This window comes from Hyperolius riggenbachi, chromosome 6 (genome assembly GCF_040937935.1).
Source record: "Hyperolius riggenbachi isolate aHypRig1 chromosome 6, aHypRig1.pri, whole genome shotgun sequence".
NCBI classification, from domain to species: domain Eukaryota; kingdom Metazoa; phylum Chordata; class Amphibia; order Anura; family Hyperoliidae; genus Hyperolius; species Hyperolius riggenbachi.
Genome location: NC_090651.1, coordinates 255,130,089 through 255,155,010, shown reverse-complemented (window position 1 = coordinate 255,155,010; position 24,922 = coordinate 255,130,089). Strand labels below are relative to the sequence as shown.

Below are 24,922 nucleotides of genomic sequence, written 5' to 3'. Positions count from 1 at the left end.
GCCTGCAGTACGACTACAGGACATCAGGTGTCATCACGCGGTGGCGACGTGATGATCACTTGACGTCGGTCATAGGAGTAGTCAAGGAAGGTGATAGCGCTGGTAATGTTCTTTCTTCTTCCATTTGGCCGCACCGTGCATCACCAGCTCCCTAGCGGTTATGTCCTTCTGCCTGCACCCCCCTTATTCTACTTGCCAGTCTGTACCCAGGGCAGTCGCCCTGCCCAAGAAACAGCCCTGCTGTTTCCCCACTGAGGAGATTTCCCATCACTTCCTGTTTCCAGTGACGCTTACAGCCTGAGCTCAATTGCACACTTCTGTGCATTTTTTAGTAATGTTTATCAATCTGCTAATGTTGCTGAAAAATGCACAGAAGAATGCAAGTATGCTCCGACCCTAGCAGAAGATTTCTCCAAAAGGTTCTTTGGTATAGAGATTTCTGTGCTTCCTGTCACCAATAACACCACACAGGCACATAAAAGGTAGAAAACCGAGAGCCCAATATAGTGTAGTTTGTATTGGAGGAGTGCGAATGATAATGATGAAACGTAAGTATTGTACTTACAAACCAGGGTTACCTCCAAGGCAACCACTGAAAAGGCAGGTGGGGAGACCAAGCCTGTCCCCACTCAGGATTAAGATGTCACTCTCTGTGGATAGAGGAAAAAAGAGGGTGTACCACCCTTCCACCAAGGGTGGATTCTTGTTGTGTAGAGCTGTACAGAGGCGCCAGTAGGATAAAAGTCATTAAAATGTTTAAAACATTCGGGGTGCGGTGGTGGACCAGCCAACCCAAAACAGACACAGGTACTGTCGATTCAAGTAATAAATAATTTATTTATATACTCCAAAGACAAGTTGCAACGCGTTTCACGGGCAAAATCCCGCTTCCTCAGGCAACAAACAACTGGAGTGATACACAGCACGGAGTCCAAAATACGCTTGGCACCTCTGAGGCAACTTGTCTTTGGAGTATATAAATAAATTATTTATTACTTGAATCGACAGTACCTGTGTCTGTTTTGGGTTGGCTGGTCCACCACCGCATCCCGAATGTTTTAAACATTTTAATGACTTTTATCCTACTGGCGCCTCTGTACAGCTCTACACACAGGCACATAGACTGCAAGAAAATCCAGACTGATGTTCTCACCGTTGTCTGTGCTGCTCAAAGCTTTAAAAAAATTCTGTGGAATTTCATTTTTACAAGTTGTCTATTCTGTATATCCTTTCAAGAATTGCCTGAATACGCTTGCTTCCCTTGGTTGTTGCATTGTTCACACAAGGAGTACTGCCCCTTTAAAAACTTTCAACTGTTGTGCTACATTGAAACTGAGTTAACCTACTGCAAGGCACAATGTGGGCGTATATTAAACCCGCACAGATTGAAAATCAGGCAATTTCTGCACCTTACTAAAGCGAAGCAATTACATACTTGTTTTCCTCACAAATTACTAAAAAGCAGGCAATTATGTCTTGTAAAATAGTACACATATTCAAAAAATATATAAAGAGCGGAAATTGCAGTTTTCAGCACACACTAGTTTTATAATTGTCCCATTGTTTTTAAGGATAGGCGTTATTGGCTATGATGTGATGCTTGTAGCATCGCTGCGTGGTGTGCCATTTCTGTTATTCTTGTATAGCGAAGTTTGGCATATGCATTTGCCTTTGCTAAGTCCTTAGCTTGTATAGCACAGTACTTTGCTCCAAAACTCCTTTGCCTTCTTGTTTTTTAACCTTATACAAAACAGTTCTTTTACACAACTACTAAGCAAATGGAAGTCAAAATATTGCCCCAGATTAAAGTATCTTTCGAGTCAAAACTTAATTCATCTATTTTTTTTTTTTAAATCAACAAAAATGTTTATTTAACATTAAGTTACACGTGCAAGCCCATAATCACATAAGAAAAGGAAATACAGATAACCAAATAATGTTGACATTAATATGCAAAAATATGCATCAAATAACAAGGATTCCACCATACAGGTCTATCTCTTCCTTGTGTCAGCTTCTGATGTACTGTATTCAAATAACTGGAACATCCTCAAGTGAGTAACAAATAGGATGCAAAAATCATCCTATTTGTTAGACCTTTAGGGCTCTTTCACATCAGACAACGCAAACAGGAACCGTTCTCCTGCACGCGTTGTCTGCCTGCGGCGTGTCGTCGGGTATCTGCGGTGCGACGCAATCAGCGGCGGTAGCTGGTAATTAAACCTGACGGAAAACGCCGGCTCGCGGGTGCGTTGGAGGAAAAACTGCGCCCGGGTGCGTCGGAACCGCAATGCATCGAAACGCAGCGGCGAGTGTGAAAGGTAAAATGAAGGTCCATGGACTTTCATCTTACCTTGGTTAACGCAAACGGCTTCCGTTTGCGTTAACGCAGAAAGTCTGCACTAATGTGAAAGAGCCCTTAAGCTAATGTTTAAAGTGAACCTGAACTCTCGCATAGGACACAAGGAAAACATAACAGAAATGCACCCTGTATGTATTTAAAGAGTTTAGACTGTGTAATTCCCCCTCATTTGTGTCTAATTACTGGTTGTAATTTGATTCCTCCCCTGTGTCACATGACTGCCTATGGCAGATAAGCCCATTTGAAAGTACAGGGTGGATATGTCTGCTTCCATGAATCAGGAAGTAGAAACTGTGCAGATTTATTTTAGGATTTGTATCAGCGGTAACAAAGAAATATTTTTTGTTTAAAGGTTACTACTATGCTGTTGTGTATCTTTTAAGCCCAATCTACACGATACGATTCTTTATGCGTTTCTATTACGATTCTATTTACGATTCAATTAAATCCGACATGTCCGATCGGGATTCAATTCAATTTGATTTACCATTGTTTTGCAATGGCAAATTGAATTGAATCAAATCGAATCCCGATCGGACATGTTGGATTTAATCGGATCGTAAACAGAATCGTAATCGAATCGCATAAAGAATCGCATAGTGTAGATTGGGCTTAATAGCAGAGCGGAGGTCTGAGTTCAGGTCCACTTTAAAGGCCTATCCTATCTCTGATTAGATCAGGGGTCCCCAAACTTTTTCGGTCAAGGGCCGGGTCAGCATACTTCAGACTGCTTGGGGCCAGAACATTCATAAAATGATGTTGAGAAACATTGCATTGAATCTAGGTATTGATTCCCGCAATCATGCCCAGAGGAGAACTCCCAGCAGCAGCCATTCAGTCATACGTCGCCTGAAGAAAGTCTTTGTGCACCAGCCAGTGAATCATACCCAGGTGGCAACATGCCATCCAGTTGGACTGCAGTGTCACCTGATGCAGTATTGGATTGGAAGCCAGCGAATGACTGCTCACTGGCTTCTACAGTATGTGGATGGGTCGTGCCAGCACTGCTATTCTATATGCGGGCCACTGATATTTAAAGGTACAGTGGGCACATCTATAAGTTATACATTTTGTGTTGAGGAGCCAGTGAAAAAGCCTCCGGGGGGTGCATTCGTTATTAGTTAGCGCATTAGTTTGAGGACCACTGGATTAGATCAATATCCACTAGGCCTGGAGTATCTAACCCGCCCCGCCCTTGTTTTACAGTGAGGAGACGTCCAAACTATTCAGTACTTTTTTGTGGCATTGTTTGCTCGTTAGATAGAATTCTGCCTTTTTTAAGAATTCAACAAACTGCGCCTGGGGCAAGATACCCGCTTGCCCCCCCCCCCCCCCCCCCCCTTTGCAGCTCTTAACATTTATTAATAAAAAAATACCAATAAATTAATACAAAAATAAATAAACATGGCACCAGCAATCAGAAAGCTCTGTTGGTGGGCAGAAAAGGGGGATTGGGATTCACTTGTGTGCTGCGTTGTATAGCTCTCCAGCTTCTTCAAGCTCCCTGCAGTCTACCAGGTTCCCTGCTGTGGTCTTGATCCACTTCAGTGTGCCGCTGACCCCTCCTGAGCGGCCTGTACTGCACACATCCTCAATCACGCTCCCATTTCCAAGAGCATTCTACGCATGTGCATAACACTCCCAGCTATTGAAGCAGGATAAAGGAGACGCACGTCCAGGGCCACACATGCACAATGTAGCGCAAACTGCAGATCTGTCGGATAGGGCACCATATGAATCTAACTTGCTCGACTTATTAAGGCACTAGCAGAAATACTGTAATGGAAGGAGCATGAACAAGTGCAATATAATATTGGGGGCAGTATAATGCGTGGTAGGAATATTCTCTATAATACAAGGGCATGAGAAGTGGCATTGCAAGGCAAGGAGCTCGAAAGAGTTAGTGCCACCTTAATTATACTAACAGAGAGCATGAAATAGAAAGTGCCGGTCGTGTGAACCAGTGTTTTGTGAACCCTCAAGTCAGGGGTCCCGGAATCTGCCTCAGACCGGGAGCCCTAAACCACCATCCAATACCTAGAGGGAGATACAGGTGAGCCCCGGACCTCTCACCACCAGGTGAATCACACTCACTACCTCTAAACTGAGTGATGATTGCAAAACACACAAAAAGCAAATGCACACTCCCAGCTAACACATTCCTACCTTCATCTGATCAGCAGACGCCTGTTAGCCAATCAGGTGCAATGGTATACACCCTTTGCCTGCCGTATCAAATCTAGCAGAAATTGCATACATTTAGCAGCATTCAGGTGGGAGGCTTCGGTTGGACGTAATAATAGATCAGCGGTTTGCGTCGCATCAGTCCCCCCGAAAACCCCGATCTCTGCTTTCATACCTTGTGGGCATGCTAGAGTACATGCTCACACACGCTGTGCCCCCCTGCGCCAAACCGGAAGTCCGCAGCCAGCGCCAACAGGAAGTGATAGATGCAATGAAATTTCATTGCATCTTCCTTCCAAATATTTTTGCAATGTCAGTGCTGATTCTCTGCTGATTCCCCCCCCCCCAACCCCCCCCCCCCCCCTATTATGCCCAATTGAAATACCAAAGATTGCATCGTGTGTAGGGACAGTAAGACCCCAGGTGGCGGGCATAAAACCACCTATTATTGCGAAACTTGCTCACGCAGGCCCGGAGTGCACCCAGGAAACTGTTTTTCAATTTACCATACCTTGGCTTTCTCCTCTGCTACCAGCCAATAGAAGATGCCAAACTGTCCAAATAAGGTATCAAATTAAACGTTATGTGTTCTTTAAAATAAGATATACCATGTTAAGGTTACGTTCCATGTTAAAATGGGAGAGAGAGTAAGAGGGAGAGTGCATTTCTTTAAAAAAAAAAACTCCGAACAGAAATGACTTCCTTTAGGAAAGAACTCCGAGTGGAAAGGGTTAAAACCACAAACCACTGGTTCACATGACAGTCATGGGTCCCGGGAATCTGCCACAGACTGGGACCCCTAAACCACCATGCGATACCCAGAGGGAGATACAGGTGAGCCCCGAACCTCTTACCACCAGGGGAATCGCCCTCACTGCCTCTAAACTGAATGCTGTTTGGAAAACACACGAAAATGCAAATGCACACTCCCAGCTAGCACATTCCGACATTTATCTGACCAGCAGGCGCCTGTCAGCCAATCAGGTGCAATGGTATACACCCTTTGTCTGCCGTATAAATTCTAGCAGGAATTGCATAAATTCAAATATGATGTCACTTAGCAGGTACAGAAGCCTGCAGGTAACTCCCCACTTGATACCCTCCCTAACCACTCACCTATCAGCCGCATCCTGGAAGCTGCAAAAAGAAAACATTTTAAAACCACAAAACACTGGTTCACACCACAGTCAATCTATGATTACGTCAGACCGAAGCCTCCCACCTGAATGCTGCTAAATTTATGCAATAAATTGCTTATGAGCTGGGATTGTGCATTTGCATTTCGTGTTTTTTTCACGTTTGAGAGTTGCTGGGATGGTGGGTACCAACTTTGTAGGCACCAAAACACACACATTTAAAAGGGGTGCCTGCTACAGTGGGCACGAGGAAATCCAGATGGTAGAATATAGGTAATTTTACCATTACGCTACTATGCCTGATAGAATATTGGTAATTATACTGATACTCTACCATCCCTCACTGTAATAGGTAACCCAATTCTCACACTTAAAGAGACACTGAAGCGAGACTAAATCTCGCTTCAGGTCTTATATATAGCAGGGGCACGTGTGCCCCTGCTAAAACGCCGCTATCCCGCGGCTTAACGGGGGTCCCTTCACCCCCACCCCCCGCAAAAGTTGTTCGGAAAATGGTCGCTCGTATTCTTCTTCCTGAAGGCAGGGCTAACGGCTGCAGCCCTGCCTCCAGTCGCGTCTATCAGACGCGCATCGCCGCCTCTCCCCCGCCCCTCTCAGTGAAGGAAGACTGAGAGGGGCGGGGGAGAGGCGGAGATACGCGTCTGACAGACGCGCATGGGGCAGGGCTGCGGCGGTTAGCCCTGCCCCAACCAGGAAGCGCTCCCCCGCTGCACGGAGGGGGTTTGGGGGGATAGGGACCCCCGTTAAGCCGCGCTATAGCGGCGTTTTAGCAGGGGCACGCATGCCCCTGCTAGCTATGAGGTCTGAAGCGAGATCTATTCTCGCTTCAGACTCTCTTTAAGGTAGCCATACACTGGTCGATTTGCCATTAGATCGACCAGCTGACAGATCCCTATTTGATCGAATCTGATCAGAGAGGGATCGTATGGCTGCCTTTACTGCAAACAGATTGTGAATCGATTTCAGCCTGAAACCGATCACAATCTGTGGAGCCGCCGCTGCCGCCTGTCCCCCCCCAGCCCACCCACCCCCTCCCCCCCCCCCCTGCATACATTACCTGATGCTGTCTCCCGGGCATCTTCTCCGCATCTTTTCCGCTCTGCACCCGCTCCATCCCGGCACTTCCTGTGTCACTCCGTGACCAGGAAGTTCAAATAGAGCACCCTCTATTTGAACTTCCTGGTCACTGCAGTGACACAGGAAGCGCCGGGATGGAGCGGGTGCAGCGCGGAGAAGACGCGGAGAAGATGCCCGGGAGCCAGCGTCAGGTAATGTATACCTGATCGGATCGGCCGCCGCTAGCGACGTGCTCCCTACCCGCGGGCGATCGAGGGTAATTTCCCGCACGGCGCGATCGACGGACCGATCCGATTTCGGGAGGAAATCGGATCGGCGGGTGCGTTAAGCGGGAACGATTGGCAGCAGATTCGATCCCAGGATCGAATCTGCTGTCGAAACGGCCGCGAATCGGGCCAATGTATGGCCACCTTAAGCCTCCGCTATCTACACTTAACACTAACTTGCCACCTACTCCTAACACTAATCTCCCCCCATATTCTTAACACTAACCTCTTTTACCTACGATAATCTGGCATCTACTGTAAGCTGGAGGAACCAGAGGAGGCACTGTAGCTCTGTCTGGATGAAATTGTGCACCCAAGTTATTAAAAGATCTGTAGGCTGCAGGAAGCTGCTGTTGAGTGCCGAAATTCACACCCTCCTCCGTTAATTGTGTATGGTAAAGCAGGGACTGCTTTAGTTCTCCGCCCCCTCTGGTAATTGTGCAGAGTGGTATAATGGGGTCTGTAGCCGTCCCTGCATCTCCTCCGGTAATTGTGTTGTAATTGTTGAGTGTTCCAGTAATGCGGAGACTGTAGCATTTCTTTAAAACTCGCGTGATTGTGCGGAATGGGGTGGCCAAAATCATGCACCCAGCACCCATATTACTAAGGAGTCTGTTAGACGCTGCAGCAGCTGTGTCCACCCACATGAAAATAATGCACCCGGGGCCTAAATTATTCTTCTGGCGCTGCCATAGCTGGTGATTTTATCTGCTTCAACCAAAACTGGAAATACAGTGCAACATAAGAGAGCTTTAACACCAACCATTGAGTGACCACAGCCTGAAGTGCCTTAAAAAAATGACCAAGACACACAAAAACTGCCGTCACCGGGAAGCATCTGAGAATCCTTGGGATTTTGGATTTTAGCCAGATGCGCTGTCCCATGTGCATGAAGTTATTTTGCACCATAACTCGAAGCATCTAGAGGTAGTCCTCGGTTTACGAACGAGATAGGGACTGTAGGTTCGTTCTAAACCTGAATCGTTTTTAAAGAGGAACTGTAACGGCAAAACGTCCCCTGGGGGGTACTCACCTCGGGTGGGGGAAGCCTCCGGATCCTAATGAGGCTTCCCACGCCGTCCTGCATCCCTCGGGGGTCTCGCTGCAGCCCTCCGTACAGCCGTGACGTAATATTTACCTTCCTGGCTCCTGCGCAGGCGCTCTGACGGCTGTCGGCTCCGAAGTAGGCGGAAATACCCGATCACCGTCGGGTCCGCTCTACTGCGCAGGCGCAAGTCTCCGGCGCCTGCGCAGTAGAGCGGACCCGACGGAGATCGGGTATTTCCGTCTATTTCCGAGCCGAATGCAGCCACAGCGCCCCCGCTGGAGCCAGCAAAGGTAAATATTGAAATTACAGTCGGGCCTGTCGCCGGCTGTTCAGAGGGCTGCAGCGAGACCCCCGTGGGACGCAGGACGGCGTGGGAAGCCTCATTAGGATCCGGAGGCTTCCCCCACCCGAGGTGAGTACCCCCCCAGGGGATCTTTTTAAAGTTACAGAGTCTCTTTAAAGAGACTCCGTAACAAAAATTGCATCCTGTTTTTTATCATCCTACAAGTTCCAAAAGCTATTCTAATGTGTTCTAGCTTACTGCAGCACTTACTAGTATCACAGTCTCTGTAATAAATCAATGTATCTTTCCCCTGTCAGACTTGTCAGCCTGTGTCTGGAAGGCTGCCAAGTTCTTCAGTGTTGTGGTTCTGCTATGAACTCCCCCTTCCAGGCCCCTCTATGCACTCCCCCTTCCAGGCCCCTCTATGCACACTGCCTGTGTATTATTTAGATTAGAGCAGCTTCTCTCTTATCTTTTACAAGCTGGATAAATCGTCCTCTGAACTTGCTGGGCTTTCACATACTGAAGAATTACAGACAAGGGCAAAGCTATTTGCAGGAAGAAACAAGCAGCCTGAAACTTCAGTGCATGAGAACTGCAGGGGGAAAGAAACACACAAATGATCTCTTGAGATTCAAAAGGAAGGCTGTATACAGCCTGCTTGTGTATGGATGTATTTTCTATGTGTGGACATACTGTACATCAACCTACTTCCTGTTTTGGTGGCCATTTTGTTTGTTTATAAACAAACTTTTTAAAACTGTTTTTAACCACTTTTAATGCGGCGAGGAGCGGCGAAATTGTGTCAGAGGGTAATAGGAGATGTCCCCTAATGCACTGGTATGTTTACTTTTGTGCGATTTTAACAATACAGATTCTCTTTAAGTCGGAACATTGTGCCATCTCTGTCCCCTGTACCTCCACTGTGCCCCCAGTGTCCCCCTCTGTGTCACCTCTGCCCTTTGTACCTGTTTATACAAGTTTAAAAGCCATTTTTTCTTTGATTTTTTTAAAAATAGATTTTCTCAAAAACTACCAGTCCAATTTGATAAAAATGTTTTGGCTTGTTCCCATTGAAACAGAAAATCCATGCCGTTCGTATCGGTGGGTCGTTCGGAAGTCGGGGACTACCTGTATTAAAAACTGAAGTATTAGTTTTGGGTGGACTAACATTTTTTACAGATGATTGAAGGAAAAAATAGGGGGGGAGGGGGGGAGAGACTTTAACTGCATGGATGTGGAGACGCACGTTCCTTTATTTAGTTCAAAAATTGCTGATATTTTAAAGGGTTTGCAGTGTCTCATCACTGTCAGAATGACGTCAGCCCACACCCTGTGCTATAAAGTTGTGGGCTGTGAAACAGGGAATTAATGAAACCGCAGGCTCCTGCTGAAATTGGGGGCAAGTCATCCTTTCCCCCTAGGAGAACTGCCTGTCTGCATTAGTACGAGTAAGGCTGCTGTAGGTAAATGTGATAGCTGTCTGCTGTGCCTGTGCACGTCTGTGCGTAGGTGAGTGTATGTGTGTGTGTGTGTGTGAGCTTTCCGCTCTCGTCAGTGCTAATAATTACAGCGCTAAGCATTTTTCCTGCAGCTTCTAACAGCCTCTAATGATGCCGCTGTGGAAGGGTGGCAGCAGTCGTTAGCTCCTTCATTAGGAGCAGCAGATTAACGAGCAGAGGGCTCAGCTACTTCAATAAGAGGGAAAAAAAAAAGAAAAACAGAGGAAATAAAAGATGCTGGCTTGGGAGACTCTTGTGAGCTTCCTGTTATCTCATTATCGTCTGGTTATTAACGAGGGTTAGGAGCGATCTGACAGGGGAGAGGGGCCGTTGCTGATGAATTCCCCATTGTGCTGGAGATTACATAATCCAATTCTGCACCCGGAAAATCTAGCAGGATGGGATCTGCGGATGCATCTTCCTAAATGGTTTCCTTGTGTGCTGGTTTAATTTTTAACACATTAATTTGCCATTCTTGGCGTGCCGTGTGTTTACTCTTTGAACTTATATTTTAAATAAGGATTGCATTATCTCTTTCACTGTAAAATTGCATGAAGAAACCTTTTAAACCGTGCAGTTAGCGGTGTATAAGGTGTAGCGGTACTCGAAAACAAAGGCTGTGGCTGAGTTGAGTTCCCTCACAAACATGATTCCACACATAGCATTTGTTTATACATCTGAAGCTTTTTTCAGGAGTTTATCACCTTTTTCAGTGTCCTGTTTGTTTTGGGCCTTTCCCTACACTGGAGCTGCAGTGTATCTGTATAGCACAGATGTGGGGAGCAGTCTCTGTCTGTCCTGGTGCACTCAAGAGTACTCACAGTATTCACAGCGTATCACTTTTTCCACATTTTGTTATGTTACAGCCTTATTCCAAGATGGATTAAATTCTTTTTTTTTCCTCAGAATTCTACACACATGCTAGACTGCTGTCAGGAAAATAGGCCAGTTTGCGTTACAGAAATACATGTTGGAAATGGACATGTAAATGGGTCCATGCTTTCCCATAGAAAAGCATTAGGTCCGCTTGGTTTGCTGCCATCAGCCTGGGCAGCATTACAGTAGCAGAGCTAGTGTGAACCGGCCCTGAGTGTCTGTGCCTGAGTGTCCTGAGAGCCGAAACTGGGCACTGTCATAGCAGCAATGCTATGGTGTGCACCCCACGTAGCGGTAATTCAGGGCTCTGTCGGCTTCCAGACCCCGAATTACAGTTGCGACAACTCTGAGGGGGAATAGTATTTAACGCCACCTCGGATACTGCTCTCACCGCGCCGAACTGAGCGGCGCCGAATTAATATGCACCCATTACTATAAATAGTCAGTTTAACCTTAAAAAGTGGTAAAAATGATATTCAAAGACCAAGCTTGGTTACTGTTAAGCTTTTTACACACACACTAGATTATTCACAGCCTGGTTTCGAGGTCTGCGTGGCCTCTGCCGGGCATGTGTACAACAGCCCTCGATCTCCCACACTGCGTCTGCTGGCTGTCTACCTGCTGTATTGAACTAGCTGAGGTCACGGTTTTTACTTTCTTTGCCCACTCCGTTTTATTCTGTTGGCCCTCCACTCTCCTGCATAGCAAGAGGCTACTGCAGTGTACAGTGTCAGTCCTCGTACATGTTTATGGACCTTAAGTGTAAACAGACTATAATAGATGAAGATTCATACACACCTTCGATTAAACTCTTTAAAATCTCTGCTGAGAACCTGGCATGCGTACAGATGCTCTGATGAGTCGTCAAAAGGAGTGCAGAATCATCTTGGGTCACAGCCCATTGTTACCCTCTTTCCTCTGCTCGCCGGAATCCCTTCTGTCATACCTACAGCCACCTCCATGGCAACAGAACGTGTTGCTCAGCTGTAGATTAATGGCTTGTCTGCACAGCAATTGGCCCTGAACTGTTGCCAGAAGGATCAAGTATCAATCCCCGTCCCCATGGGCAATGGATACTGTGTGTTGACACATCGTTTGTACACATACTGGAATTAACATGCTTATCGCAAAAATAATGTAAAATAATACATGCAAGTATTTTTTTATTACCGATCGTGGCACACCTTCGTTATTTTAAGCATAATTAATTTTATGTACACAATTACTTTAAGAATTTACTGTGAGTTTTTTTCATTTTTTTTAACTCAATCCTGTAAGTAAGGTATAGTGATATTCTGTACAAAACTCACTCTTTGACACTTTAATACTGTGTGACACTTCTGATTGCTTGCTTTTGCTTGTTAGATGGAGGACTTAAACTTGCCTGAAATAAAGAGGAAGAAGATTGAAAAGAAGGAGGAAGATAAAAAAGAATTCAAAGACCTGTTTGACTCCGACAGTGATTCAGAGAGTGGTGGTGGTGGCGGCTTGTCACTTAAAAAAGGTAATCCTTGTCTCTAGGTGCTTCCTCAGTCCTGGCAAGCTACAGCAGTGAGTGCTGCTCTAGCAATATGGACCTTCATCCATGTATGTTTTATGTAGCTGGTCCTATTATCCTTTTTCGTGGGGTAGAGAAAGCAAAGTGTGCTTTTCTGGTTGCAACGAGTCGGGTTAAATGTGTAACAAAGTCTTTGCTTCCGTCCTACTATTTCCTCTATTGATGGGAAAATACTTACTTTCTGGCAGGAGCAGTGAAAATGCGAAAACACTTTGCCAATTTAACTAAAACCTGCTGGTAATTGCTGCTGCAGTCTGTCCTCGCTATTTGGGGTTGATGAGTCTTTAATTAGCCCTAAAGGAAGGCAGTTTGGGCTGCGCAATCTTTAATGCTTATTATTGTACTCTTCCTAGGCATTTGGACCTTAATTTGAACAGCAATTACGTAACCAATGAGCACAGTGCTTATATGTAACCTGGCTAAGGGCTGTTACTGCACCCTGATTACAAGAGCTGGTTGGCCATGCAGGGATAGCTACATATTTACTTCCATTTTCAAAAGGTTGTTTGAATAATTTACATAAGGTAAGAAGTTTGGTCATCAAGAAATACATTAGTGGCACCGTAAACTTGTTAAAGACCTACTACCCTGATCCAGCAAATCAGAACGTATGCACAGCTTTATATTATTATGTCCTCTTCAAGTGTGAGCCAGTTTTACTTACATATTTTGTAAGTATTTTGTAATGAGAGCAGAGGGGAGAATCCAGTGTGTTTACATCAGCCCCTGATCCCCTCAACCAACGATGTGCCGTCAGATACAGTTGGCTGATCACTGGCCAAGAGCATTGTTCTCTCCACTCACCCAGTCGCCGCATGACGTGACTCCTGCACCATTCTGTTGTCCCTCAGCCCCCCCCCCCCCAGCAACAGAAGGCTTCACTAGCCCGCAGACTAGCAGACTAGTGATGCGCCTGTATAGTATCAGCCCAGCAATGTCACCCGAGGGATCATGTAATGATCCCTTGCCAACTTTCCTGGTATGTGCTTACCTGCTGGCAGTGTGTGGGCTGTCGGTGATTGCGCTGCTCTCCCATCCAGGCTCCGGCTCTTTTGGTACTGTAGTGGTGGCATAGTATGCTGCTGTTGTCCTTGGTCTGATGTCTCTGTCATGTCGTCTGTCTCTACCTTTTCCAGAGTCCAGCTTGCCAGCAGCAGGTGAGGTTCAGTACTGGCAGGCAGGTGATCGAGGTGAGGTTATGCTGAACCTCACAGGCTGGCAGCAGCAGAGAACATTAATGTCCTGGCTGCTGCTCAGTGAGTCCCCCTGCAGCTCCTCTCGCATTCCCCTTCTCTTTCTGTGCTTTCTGTGTGCCCCTCTACCCCCTTTTCTGGTGCTGTTACCGGCTAGACAGGCGGAAATGGGTAGAAACCAGCCCAGCGCCATGCTGAAGGGGCGGGGCTACAAGCATTAGGGGCTGAGGCGCGGACAGCTCTGTGAAGGGTGGGCTACACACGTGAGAGTGGAGATGCTGACAGCGCTGAGAGGGGTGGAGCCACAACATTTCTGCGTTCCGGACCCCAGGCTGGAACTTAAGTGTAACTTAAGTGTAACATGTAAATGATAAAATCACTGCGCAGAGAGGCTGTTGGTGGAAAAATATTCCCATTTCACTTGCCAGCCTCTCTGCAATCAGCGGCTTTGGGGGGGGAGGGGGTGCCACAATTGCAATCCTGGCCTGACGAGGGGGCCCATGGATGTAAAAAATAATAAATAAACTAACAAGCAGCAGGATAGATGGGCCACCTGTTTAAGCAAGAGGCGGCAGGCCCCATAGCAAATGCTATGGTTATCACTATGCCCCTACTCCAAAATGATGTCTCATGTAATTTACTGTTGGTGTTTAAACAATTACATTTTCAATTTTTTCTTCTGCGCTCCACCGCACGGGTCACGTGGTCTCTCCAATGTCATCAGTACGGTACTGTGCAGGCGCAGTAGTTCCACGTCTGCGCAGTAACGTCCTAATGACGTTGGGGAAACCACGTGACCCGCACCGTGGAGCGCAGAAGAAGCTCTCTGCAGTAGCCAGATGTGCCCCCAGTACAAGTCAGCCCCCCTCCCAGTAGCCAGATGTGCCCTACAGCTGATGATACAGCTGTGTCTCAAGACGCAACTAGATTGCATCATAGATATGAGACACAGCAAATGCCACACAAGAAGAATCCCTGATCATTGAACAGCTGATAATGCTACTTGTACATTCTGCTCCACAAGCCAAGGGACACGGGTAGTCTTGAGCAGGGCACTCTTCACGCCATGTTGCAGTAAATGGGTGGCATGGACACAGCAGGAAGTCAGCTGGCAAGAGCAGGATCGCTAGTACACAATCCTGCCAATAACAAAATCTGTTCTGCTCTACTGACTCACATATAAGCCAAGGGGGTAACTCTTCAGCAGATTTTTAGTGATTTAAAAAAAATGAGGCTTATATGCAAGTATATAAGGTATATAACCACTGCAGGAAGTATTCATTACAGGGCTAGCCCTATCTGTGTAGCATTGAATCAGAACCATGGTGCACCACACTTGTTGTATAACACGTCTGTGATGTCACAGAACCACTGCCTGTGTTCAACATTGAAACTACGCATTTTCCACATTGCTCTACAGAGAATATGGAGCAATTCCGACCACAAACAGACCCTCATTGAGGCTTCCAATCTGATGGCCCTGGACATCAGCCAGGCTGAAATTTGTCTATAGGTGCATTTAACCCCTTCTCAGCAGCAGCTGATCTGTTTGAAAATTCTGGTCTAGTTTCTGCCCAGCCAATTTATATGCCTGTCTTGTCAAAGCCTGGGATGCTCCCTGAGCGCAGACATTCATGGTTGTAGCACTGTCTAGCCTTTGCCTGCATGGCTCTGCCTCTGGCTGTCTCAGGAGTGACACTAATGTGCGAAGATGCAGCCATGTCAAGGCCTACTAATGGATACGATTGCCCAGTTGCCCTGACTGCTCATTTACATTTATCTCTTGATTAGGCCCCAGCCTCACCGTCTTAATCTTGACGACATTGACAGAATGAAGAAATTGCGCTTGGCTTTCCTTTCTGACTTCTAGCTGCATCTACTCTTTCTTTTGTTGTTCTCTTGCCCACTTGCACAGGCTAATGCTTCCCCTGCAGCACATGCTCAAATTACATCTGTTTTTTTCTGACACCATCGCTTGGCACTCCTGTCTTGTTTCACGCTCTTCATTTCTGTTAATCCTACCACAGATACTACGTCACTGGTTTTTTAATTTTATTCCCCCATTTTCCATCTCATCTGTGTTCTCCTTCTAGGTCAGTTGTTCGCACTCAGTGGGGTACACACTTCAGTAATGCACCTCTTGCTGTGCTGCTCCGTTAGGTTTGGCATGTCTCCCAATAGACTGTGCAATTACGCCGCTTTGAAGGATATGCTTGTGAAGTCCCAGAGAAAACCGTAAAGCCGCCTGACAGTTTTCTGCGCAGAGATGTGTGTGTGGGGGGAGGTTTGCTTCCATCTGTTGGACTGATCTAGAATTGGGACCTCCATGACGACTATATATCAGCGCTCCCAGCCATACCTTAACCTCTGCCTGCTTGCCAGAAATCTGTTGTTAATTCAGTCCGTGAGTCTTGCGCAGGCCTCTGTGACCGCAGGTGGACCTTCCCTTTGTAGCTTACGGTTTCTCTGGAGGATGCAATGTAATTTAGAACATGTGTCAGAGTTGGGTTAGGCTGGAGTAAGCAGCAAAAATGATGGGTTAATTTATTATGCATACGTTTTCGATGTTTGAATGGTGATTACCACACTGACAGACCACAACAGCCTAGCCAGGGTGGAATTTTATTTGCTGTCATGTAGGACAATGATTAGTAACTGAACAATTTTAAGTCCTTTTGTCTTAACGTATTTACTAGCAGATTGGTGCCCACTGGGCACTGTGAATGGCGTGAGAAGTGTAGAGATGTACAATGTGTGTAAATTGAGCACTACAATACTAGCTGTGCCAGCATTGTGATTGACATTTAAAATGATACTGAAGTGAAAAAAACCTTATGATATAATGGATTGTATGTGTAGCATGGGTAATTCATAGAACACTAGTAGGAAAGAAAAGTATCTTGTCCGTGTCCTTCTGTCTCCCCCATGTTTCCCCAAGTGTCCTTCTGTCTCCCCCAAGTGTCCTGTCTCCCCAAGTGTCCTTTCTCCCCCTTCTGTCTCCCCCGCGTGTCGTCCTGTCTCCAGCCGCGTGTCGTCCTGTCTCCAGCCGCGTGTCGTCCTGTCTCCAGCCGCGTGTCGTCCTGTCTCCAGCCGCGTGTCGTCCTGTCTCCAGCCGCGTGTCGTCCTGTCTCCAGCCGCGTGTCGTCCTGTCTCCAGCCGCGTGTCGTCCTGTCTCCAGCCGCGTGTCGTCCTGTCTCCCCCACGTGTCGTCCCACGTGTCGTCCTGTCTCCCCCACGTGTCGTCCCACGTGTCGTCCTGTCTCCCCCACGTGTCGTCCCACGTGTCGTCCTGTCTCCCCCACGTGTCGTCCCACGTGTCGTCCTGTCTCCCCCACGTGTCGTCCCACGTGCCGTCCTGTCTCCCCCACGTGTCGTCCCACGTGCCGTCCTGTCTCCCCCACGTGTCGTCCCACGTGCCGTCCTGTCTCCCCCACGTGTCGTCCCACGTGTCGTCCTGTCTCCCCCACGTGTCGTCCTGTCTCCCCCACGTGTCGTCCTGTCTTCCCCACGTGTCGTCCTGTCTCCCCCACGTGTCGTCCTGTCTCCCCCACGTGTCGTCCTGTCTCCCCCACGTGTCGTCCTGTCTCCCCCACGTGTCGTCCTGTCTCCCCCACGTGTCGTCCTGTCTCCCCCACGTGTCGTCCTGTCTCCCCCACGTGTCGTCCTGTCTCCCCCACGTGTCGTCCTGTCTCCCCCACGTGTCGTCCTGTCTCCCCCCCCCCCCCGTGTCGTCCTGTCTCCCCCCCCCCCCCCCCCCCCGTGTCGTCCTGTCTCCCCCCCCCCGTGTCGTCCTGTCTCCGTCCCCCCCCCCCCTCCCCCCCGTGTCGTCCTGTCTCCCCCCCCGTGTCGTCCTGTCTTCCCCCCCGTGTCGTCCTGTCTCCCCCCCCCGTGTCGTCCTGTCTCCCCCCCGTGTCGTCCTGTCTCCCCCGCGTGTCGTCCTGTCTCCCCCACGTGTCGTCCTGTCTCCCCCACGTGTCGTCCTGTCTCCCCCACGTGTCGTCCTGTCTCCCCCACGTGTCGTCCCACGTGTCGTCCTGTCTCCCCCACGTGTCGTCCTGTCTCCCCCACGTGTCGTCCTGTCTCCCCCACGTGTCGTCCTGTCTCCCCCACGTGTCGTCCCACGTGTCGTCCTGTCTCCCCCACGTGTCGTCCTGTCTCCCCCACGTGTCGTCCCACGTGTCGTCCTGTCTCCCCCACGTGTCGTCCTGTCTCCCCCACGTGTCGTCCCACGTGTCGTCCTGTCTCCCCCACGTGTCGTCCTGTCTCCCCCACGTGTCAACCTGTCTCCCCCACGTGTCGTCCTGTCTCCCCCACGTGTCGTCCTGTCTCCCCCACGTGTCGTCCTGTCTCCCCCACGTGTCGTCCTGTCTCCCCCACGTGTCGTCCTGTCTCCCCCACGTGTCGTCCTGTCTCCCTCACGTGTCGTCCTGTCTCCCCCACGTGTCGTCCTGTCTCCCCCCACGTGTCGTCCCACGTGTCGTCCTGTCTCCCCCACGTGTCGTCCTGTCTCCCCCACGTGTCGTCCTGTCTCCCCCGACGTGTCGTCCTGTCTCCCCCACGTGTCGTCCTGTCTCCCCCACCTGTCTCCCCCACGTGTCGTCCTGTCTCCCTCACGTGTCGTCCTGTCTCCCCCACGTGTCGTCCCACGTGTCGTCCTTTCTCCCCCACGTGTCGTGTCCTTTCTCCCCCACGTGTCGTCCTGTCTCCCTCACGTGTCGTCCTGTCTCCCTCACGTGTCGTCCTGTCTCCCCCACGTGTCGTCCTGTCTCCCCCCACGTGTCGTCCTGTCTCCCCCCCACGTGTCGTCCTGTCTCCCCCCACGTGTCGTCCTGTCTCCCCCCCACGTGTCGTCCTGTCTCCCCCCCACGTGTCGTCCTGTCTCCCCCCCACGTGTTCGTCCTGTCTCCCCCACGTGTCGTCCCACGTGTCGTCCTGTCTCCCCCACGTGTCGTCCCACGTGTCGTCCTGTCTCCCCCCACGTGTCGTCCTGTCTCCCCCACGTGTCGTCCTGTCTCCCCCACGTGTCGTCCTGTCTCCCCCACGTGTCGTCCTGTCTCCCCCACGTGTCGACCTGTCTCCCCACGTGTCGTCCCACGTGTCGTCCCACGTGTCGTCCTGTCTCTCCCACGTGTCGTCCTGTCTCTCCCACGTGTCGTCCTGTCTCCCCAGCGTGTCGTCCTGTCTCCCCCCGCGTGTCGTCCTGTCTCCCCCGCGTGTCGTCCTGTCTCCCCGCGTGTCGTCCTGTCCCCCGCGTGTCGTCCTGTCTCCCCCGCGTGTCGTCCTGTCTCCCCCGCGTGTCGTCCTGCCTCCCCCCGCGTGTCGTCCTGCCTCCCCCGCGTGTCGTCCTGTCTCCCCCGCGTGTCGTCCTGTCTCCCCCGCGTGTCGTCCTGTCTCCCCCGCGTGTCGTCCTGTCTCCCCCGCGTGTCGTCCTGTCTCCCCCGCGTGTCGTCCTGTCTCCCCCGCGTGTCGTCCTGTCTCCCCCGCGTCTCCTTGTGTCACCCCCGTCGTCGTGTCACGTGTCGTCGTGTCACCCCCACGTGTCGTCGTGTCACCCCCACGTGTCGTCGTGTCACCCCCACGTGTCGTCGTGTCACCCCCACGTGTCGTCGTGTCACCCCCACGTCGTCGTGTCACCCCACGTGTCGTCGTGTCACCCCCACGTGTCGTCGTGTCACCCCCACGTGTCGTCGTGTCACCCCCACGTGTCGTCGTGTCACCCCCACGTGTCGTCCTGTCAACCCCCACGTGTCGTCCTGTCACCCCCACGTGTCGTCCTGTCTCCCCCACGTGTCGTCCTGTCACCCCCCACGTGTCGTCCTGTCCTCCCCCCACGTGTCGTCCTGTCTCCCCCCACGTGTCGTCCTGTCTCCCCCACGTGTCGTCCTGTCTCCCCCACGTGTCGTCCTGTCTCCCCCACGTGTCGTCCTGTCTCCCCCACGTGTCGTCCTGTCTCCCCCACGTGTCGTCCTGTCTCCCCCACGTGTCGTCCTGTCTCCCCCACGTGTCGTCCTGTCTCCCCCACGTGTCGTCCTGTCTCCCCCACGTGTCGTCCTGTCTCCCCCACGTGTCGTCCCACGTGTCGTCCTGTCTCCCCCAGTGTCGTCCCACGTGTCGTCCTGTCTCCCCCCACGTGTCGTCCTGTCTCCCCCAAGTGTCGTCCTGTCTCCCCCACGTGTCGTCCTGTCTCCCCCCACGTGTCGTCCTGTCTCCCCCACGTGTCGTCCTGTCTCCCCCACGTGTCGTCCTGTCTCCCCCCACGTGTCGTCCTGTCTCCCCCCACGTGTCGTCCTGTCTCCCCCCACGTGTCGTCCTGTCTCCCCCCCACGTGTCGTCCTGTCTCCCCCCACGTGTCGTCCTGTCTCCCCCCACGTGTCGTCCTGTCTCCCCCCACGTGTCGTCCTGTCCTCCCCCCACGTGTCGTCCTGTCTCCCCCCACGTGTCGTCCTGTCTCCCCCCACGTGTCGTCCTGTCTCCCCCACGTGTCGTCCTGTCTCCCCCACGTGTCGTCCTGTCTCCCCCACGTGTCGTCCTGTCTCCCCCACGTGTCGTCCTGTCTCCCGGTCCTGTCTCCCCCACGTGTCGTCCTGTCTCCCCCACGTGTCGTCCTGTCTCCCCACGTGTCGTCCTGTCTCCCCCACGTGTCGTCCTGTCTCCCCCACGTGTCGTCCTGTCTCCCCCACGTGTCGTCGTCCCACGTGTCGTCCTGTCTCCCCCCACGTGTCGTCCTGTCTCCCGCACGTGTCGTCCTGTCTCCCCCACGTGTCGTCCTGTCTCCCCCACGTGTCGTCCTGTCTCCCCCCACGTGTCGTCCTGTCTCCCCCCACGTGTCGTCCTGTCTCCCCCCCACGTGTCGTCCTGTCTCCCCCCCACGTGTCGTCCTGTCTCCCCCCACGTGTCGTCCTCCTGTCTCCCCCCACGTGTCGTCCTGTCTCCCCCCACGTGTCGTCCTGTCTCCCCCCACGTGTCGTCCTGTCTCCCCCCACGTGTCGTCCTGTCTCCCCCCACGTGTCGTCCTGTCTCCCCCCACGTGTCGTCCGTGTCTCCCCCCACGTGTCGTCCGTGTCTCCCCCACGTGTCGTCGTGTCTCCCCCACGTGTCGTCGTGTCTCCCCCACGTGTCGTCGTGTCTCCCCCACGTGTCGTCGTGTCTCCCCCACGTGTCGTCGTGTCTCCCCCACGTGTCGTCGTGTCTCCCCCACGTGTCGTCGTGTCTCCCCCACGTGTCGTCGTGTCTCCCCCACGTGTCGTCCTGTCTCCCCCCACGTGTCGTCCTGTCTCCCCCCACGTGTCGTCCTGTCTCCCCCCACGTGTCGTCCTGTCTCCCCCCACGTGTCGTCCTGTCTCCCCCCACGTGTCGTCCTGTCTCCCCCCACGTGTCGTCCTGTCTCCCGTCCTGTCTCCCCCACGTGTCGTCCTGTCTCCCCCACGTGTCGTCCTGTCTCCCCCACGTGTCGTCCTGTCTCCCCACACGTGTCGTCCTGTCTCCCCCACGTGTCGTCCTGTCTCCCCCCACGTGTCGTCCTGTCTCCCCCACGTGTCGTCCTGTCTCCCCCCACGTGTCGTCCTGTCTCCCCCCACGTGTCGTCCCACGTGTCGTCCTGTCTCCCCCACGTGTCGTCCTGTCTCCCCCACGTGTCGTCCTGTCTCCCCCACGTGTCGTCCTGTCTCCCCCACGTGTCGTCCTGTCTCCCCCACGTGTCGTCCCACGTGTCGTCCCTGTCTCCCCCACGTGTCGTCCCACGTGTCGTCCTGTCTCCCCCACGTGTCGTCCCACGTGTCTGTCCTGTCTCCCCCACGTGTCGTCCTGTCTCCCCCACGTGTCGTCCTGTCTCCCCCACGTGTCGTCCTGTCTCCCCCACGTGTCGTCCTGTCTCCCCCACGTGTCGACCTGTCTCCCCCACGTGTCGTCCCACGTGTCGTCCTGTCTCCCCCACGTGTCGTCCTGTCTCCCCCACGTGTCGACCTGTCTCCCCCACGTGTCGTCCCCACGTGTCGTCCTGTCTCCCCCAAGTGTCGTCCTGTCTCCCCCGCGTGTCGTCCTGTCCTCCCCCCGCGTGTCGTCCTGTCTCCCCCCGCGTGTCGTCCTGTCTCCCCTCCGCGTGTCGTCCTGTCTCCCCCGCGTGTCTGTCTCCGCGTGTCGTCCCTGTCTCCCCCGCGTGTCGTCCTGTCTCCCCCCGCGTGTCGTCCTGTCTCTCCCCGCGTGTCGTCCTGTCTCCCCCGCGTGTCGTCCTGTCTCCCCCGCGTGTCGTCCTGTCTCCCCCGCGTGTCGTCCTGTCTCCCCCGCGTGTCGTCCTGTCTCCCCCGCGTGTCGTCCCTGTCTCCCCCGCGTGTCGTCCTGTCTCCCCCTGCGTGTCGTCCGTGTCTCCCCCCACGTGTCGTCGTGTCACCCCCCACGTGTCGTCGTGTCACCCCCCACGTGTCGTCGTGTCACCCCCACGTGTCGTCCGTGTCTCCCCCCACGTGTCGTCCTGTCTCCCCCCACGTGTCGTCTCTGTCTCCCCCACGTGTCGTCCTGTCTCCCCCCCACGTGTCGTCCTGTCTCCCCCCCACGTGTCGTCCTGTCTCCCCCCACGTGTCGTCCTGTCTCCCCCCCACGTGTCGTCCTGTCTCCCCCCACAGTGTCGTCCTGTCTCCCCCCACGTGTCGTCCTGTCTCCCCCCACGTGTCGTCCTGTCTCCCTCCCCCACGTGTCGTCCTGTCTCCCCCCACGTGTCGTCCTGTCTCCCCGTCCCTCCACGTGTCGTCCTGTCTCCCCCCACGTGTCGTCCTGTCTCCCCCACGTGTCGTCGTGTCTCCCCCACGTGTCGTCGTGTCTCCCCCACGTGTCGTCGTGTCTCCCCCAACGTGTCGTCGTGTCTCCCCACGTGTCGTCGTGTCTCCCCCACGTGTCGTCGTGTCTCCCCCCACGTGTCGTCGTGTCTCCCCCCACGTGTCGTCGTGTCTCCCCCACGTGTCGTCGTGTCTCCCCCACGTGTCGTCGTGTCTCCCCACGTGCCGTCGTGTCACCCCCACGTGCCGTCGTGTCACCCCCACGTGCCGTCGTGTCACCTCCCCACGTGCCGTCGTGTCACCCCCCACGTGCCGTCGTGTCACCCCCCACGTGCCGTCGTGTCACCCCCACGTGCCGTCGTGTCACCCCCACGTGCCGTCGTGTCACCCCCACGTGCCGTCGTGTCACCCCCCACGTGCCGTCGTGTCACCCCCACGTGCCGTCGTGTCACCCCCACGTGCCGTCGTGTCACGTCCCACGTGCCGTCGTGTCACGTCCCACGTGTCCTCTCCCGTCACGTACCACGTGTCCCTCACCGTCACGTCCCACGTGTCACCTCCCCACGTGTCTTCCCCGTCACGTCCCACGTGCCCTGTCTTCCCCAAGTGTCCTGTCTTCCCCAAGTGTCCTGTCTTCCCCAAGTGTCCTGTCTTCCCCAAGTGTCCTCCGCGCTCTTTCTGTCTCCCCCATGTCCCGCTGTGGCTGTCTCCCCCCTCTTGCCTTCCTCTCTCTTTCTATCTCCAGGATTACTGGTGTCTTAATATGCAAGTATAAGGTCAGGTCACCAATATTTGCTTGTAACTTGATATGTGTTGTAAAGCACAAGTTTAAGGCTTGCAGATATGTGTGGAAGACATCTGCTTGATGCAGTTCTTCTCAGTTTGCGAATCTGTAATACTAAAAGTTGGTTGCAATATGCACGGCGTGAATCCAGTGCTGCATATTACAACTGCTGCTTACTGTGCTCATAGCAAAGGGAAAGGAGAGGGGATACTGGATATCCATTGTCTTTAAAGAACTAAAAGCATCTTCCAATACCGTAACCACCCTGTCCAGGAAAAAAAGGGACCTTTTAGTCTGAAGATGCCGTCATGAGGCCCTTCCATTGATGACGTTGAACTCTGTGGCCCAAATGCTCTTCACCTGTAACTTAGTTGGTTACGGAGCAGTGGCTAGATGGTGTAGCGGAGGGTGGATGGTGTAATTGCTTAAGGGCTCTGCCTCTGACGCAGGAGACCTGGTTCGAATCTCGGCTCTGCCTGTTCAGTAAGCCAGCACCTATTCAGTAGGAGACCTTAGGCAAGTCTCTCTAACACTGCTACTGCCTATAGAGTGCTTTGAGTCCACCAGGAGAAAAGCGCAATATAAATGTTCTGTGTTTGTTTGTCTGTGTTTGAAACATTAGGCATGTCCTGCCCCCTTCCCAGTCCTACTGAAGTTAGTGGCAGTGTGCAGCTGTGCGTTGCTTGCATGCAGCACAAGAGCGTTGTAAACGTTCCTTCAGTGGAGCACACATGGATCGGGTCAGCCTTTCCAGACTCTGACAGGGGGGGCCCTGCCTGTCATTTGCACATCAAAAGTGTGCACCACTACTTATATAAAAATATATTTATTTTAAAAAAAACAATTCCTTCCTTACACTTGTGTTGCTGCTATAGTGGGAAGTGGTGGGAACCATCAGGTTAACCATTTAGGTTTTTTACCTGGAGAGGGTGGTTGTAGTATTGGAAGATGTTTTTTTTATTTCTTTTTTTTTTTTTAAAGACACAGATGCTCATTTCTTTGCATTAAGACAACAGAGAACATTTAAATCACCGCTTTTCTCCTGTCTGAGTTAAGGCGACAGAGCTGCAGCCACTAGGGCGTGCTCAGTAGGCAGTAGCAGTGTAAAGGGCCCTTTTCCACTAGCAATCACAAATGCCAGCAATTGCAAAATTTACATTAATTTTGTTATGCGATTGCGAGTTTTCATTTGCATTGCATTATCCCTCTTAAATTCGCTACAGAAAGCGATTGCGTAGTGGAAAATACGTCTCATGATTTCTATGATAAAGTAGCAATGATAGCGATTTAAAAATCACAAGCGATTTGCGATTCAACTGTGCAGTGGAAAAATACTCTTAGGGAGTCTAGCCCAAGAACTCCTTGCTGAATAGTTATTGGCTTACTGAACAGGAAGAGCGGAGATTTAAACCCTGGACTCCTGTGTCAGAGGCAGAGCCCTTAACCAGTATACTTATCCAGTATCCAGCCACTGTGTTACCACGTTTACATATATTTTGTAAATCATGAAAACTGCCTTATGCCCTTTTGATAGTTTGATGAATGTTTTGTCCTTAGGTGTGCTGGAATGGTATCAGCTTCATGTAAGGCTCATGGTTCTGCGTAGATCCATATGTGACTCGCTATCATAATGTATCTTTCCCCTGCTAGCAAGGGAAGGCATTTAACAGGAAGGCAGCCAGTGACAGATCTGTGCTGGAGCACACCGTGCAGCCAGGGCTTATTAATTGGCTTTTCCAGTGGGCCCGGATGTGCTTCTCGTCAGGTAATTAACAGAGAGGAGTGGGCAGCCGGAGTATCCGTGAGAACCTCTCTAATGAGCATCAGGCGAGTGGCTTACTGACGGTCTTCTAATGGAGTGGAC

General features: G+C 51.7%; 1 protein-coding gene across 1 annotated transcript in view; it reads left to right on the top strand.

The window, feature by feature from the left end:
• Positions 1-24,922, top strand: part of NOC2L (NOC2 like nucleolar associated transcriptional repressor) — a 176,654-nt gene that overhangs the window by 124,119 nt on the left and 27,613 nt on the right. Inside the window, exon 17 of the mRNA XM_068240719.1 lies at positions 12,121-12,259. Within this exon, the coding sequence (XP_068096820.1) occupies positions 12,121-12,259 (139 nt within the window). The remainder of the gene's footprint in view (positions 1-12,120; positions 12,260-24,922) is intronic.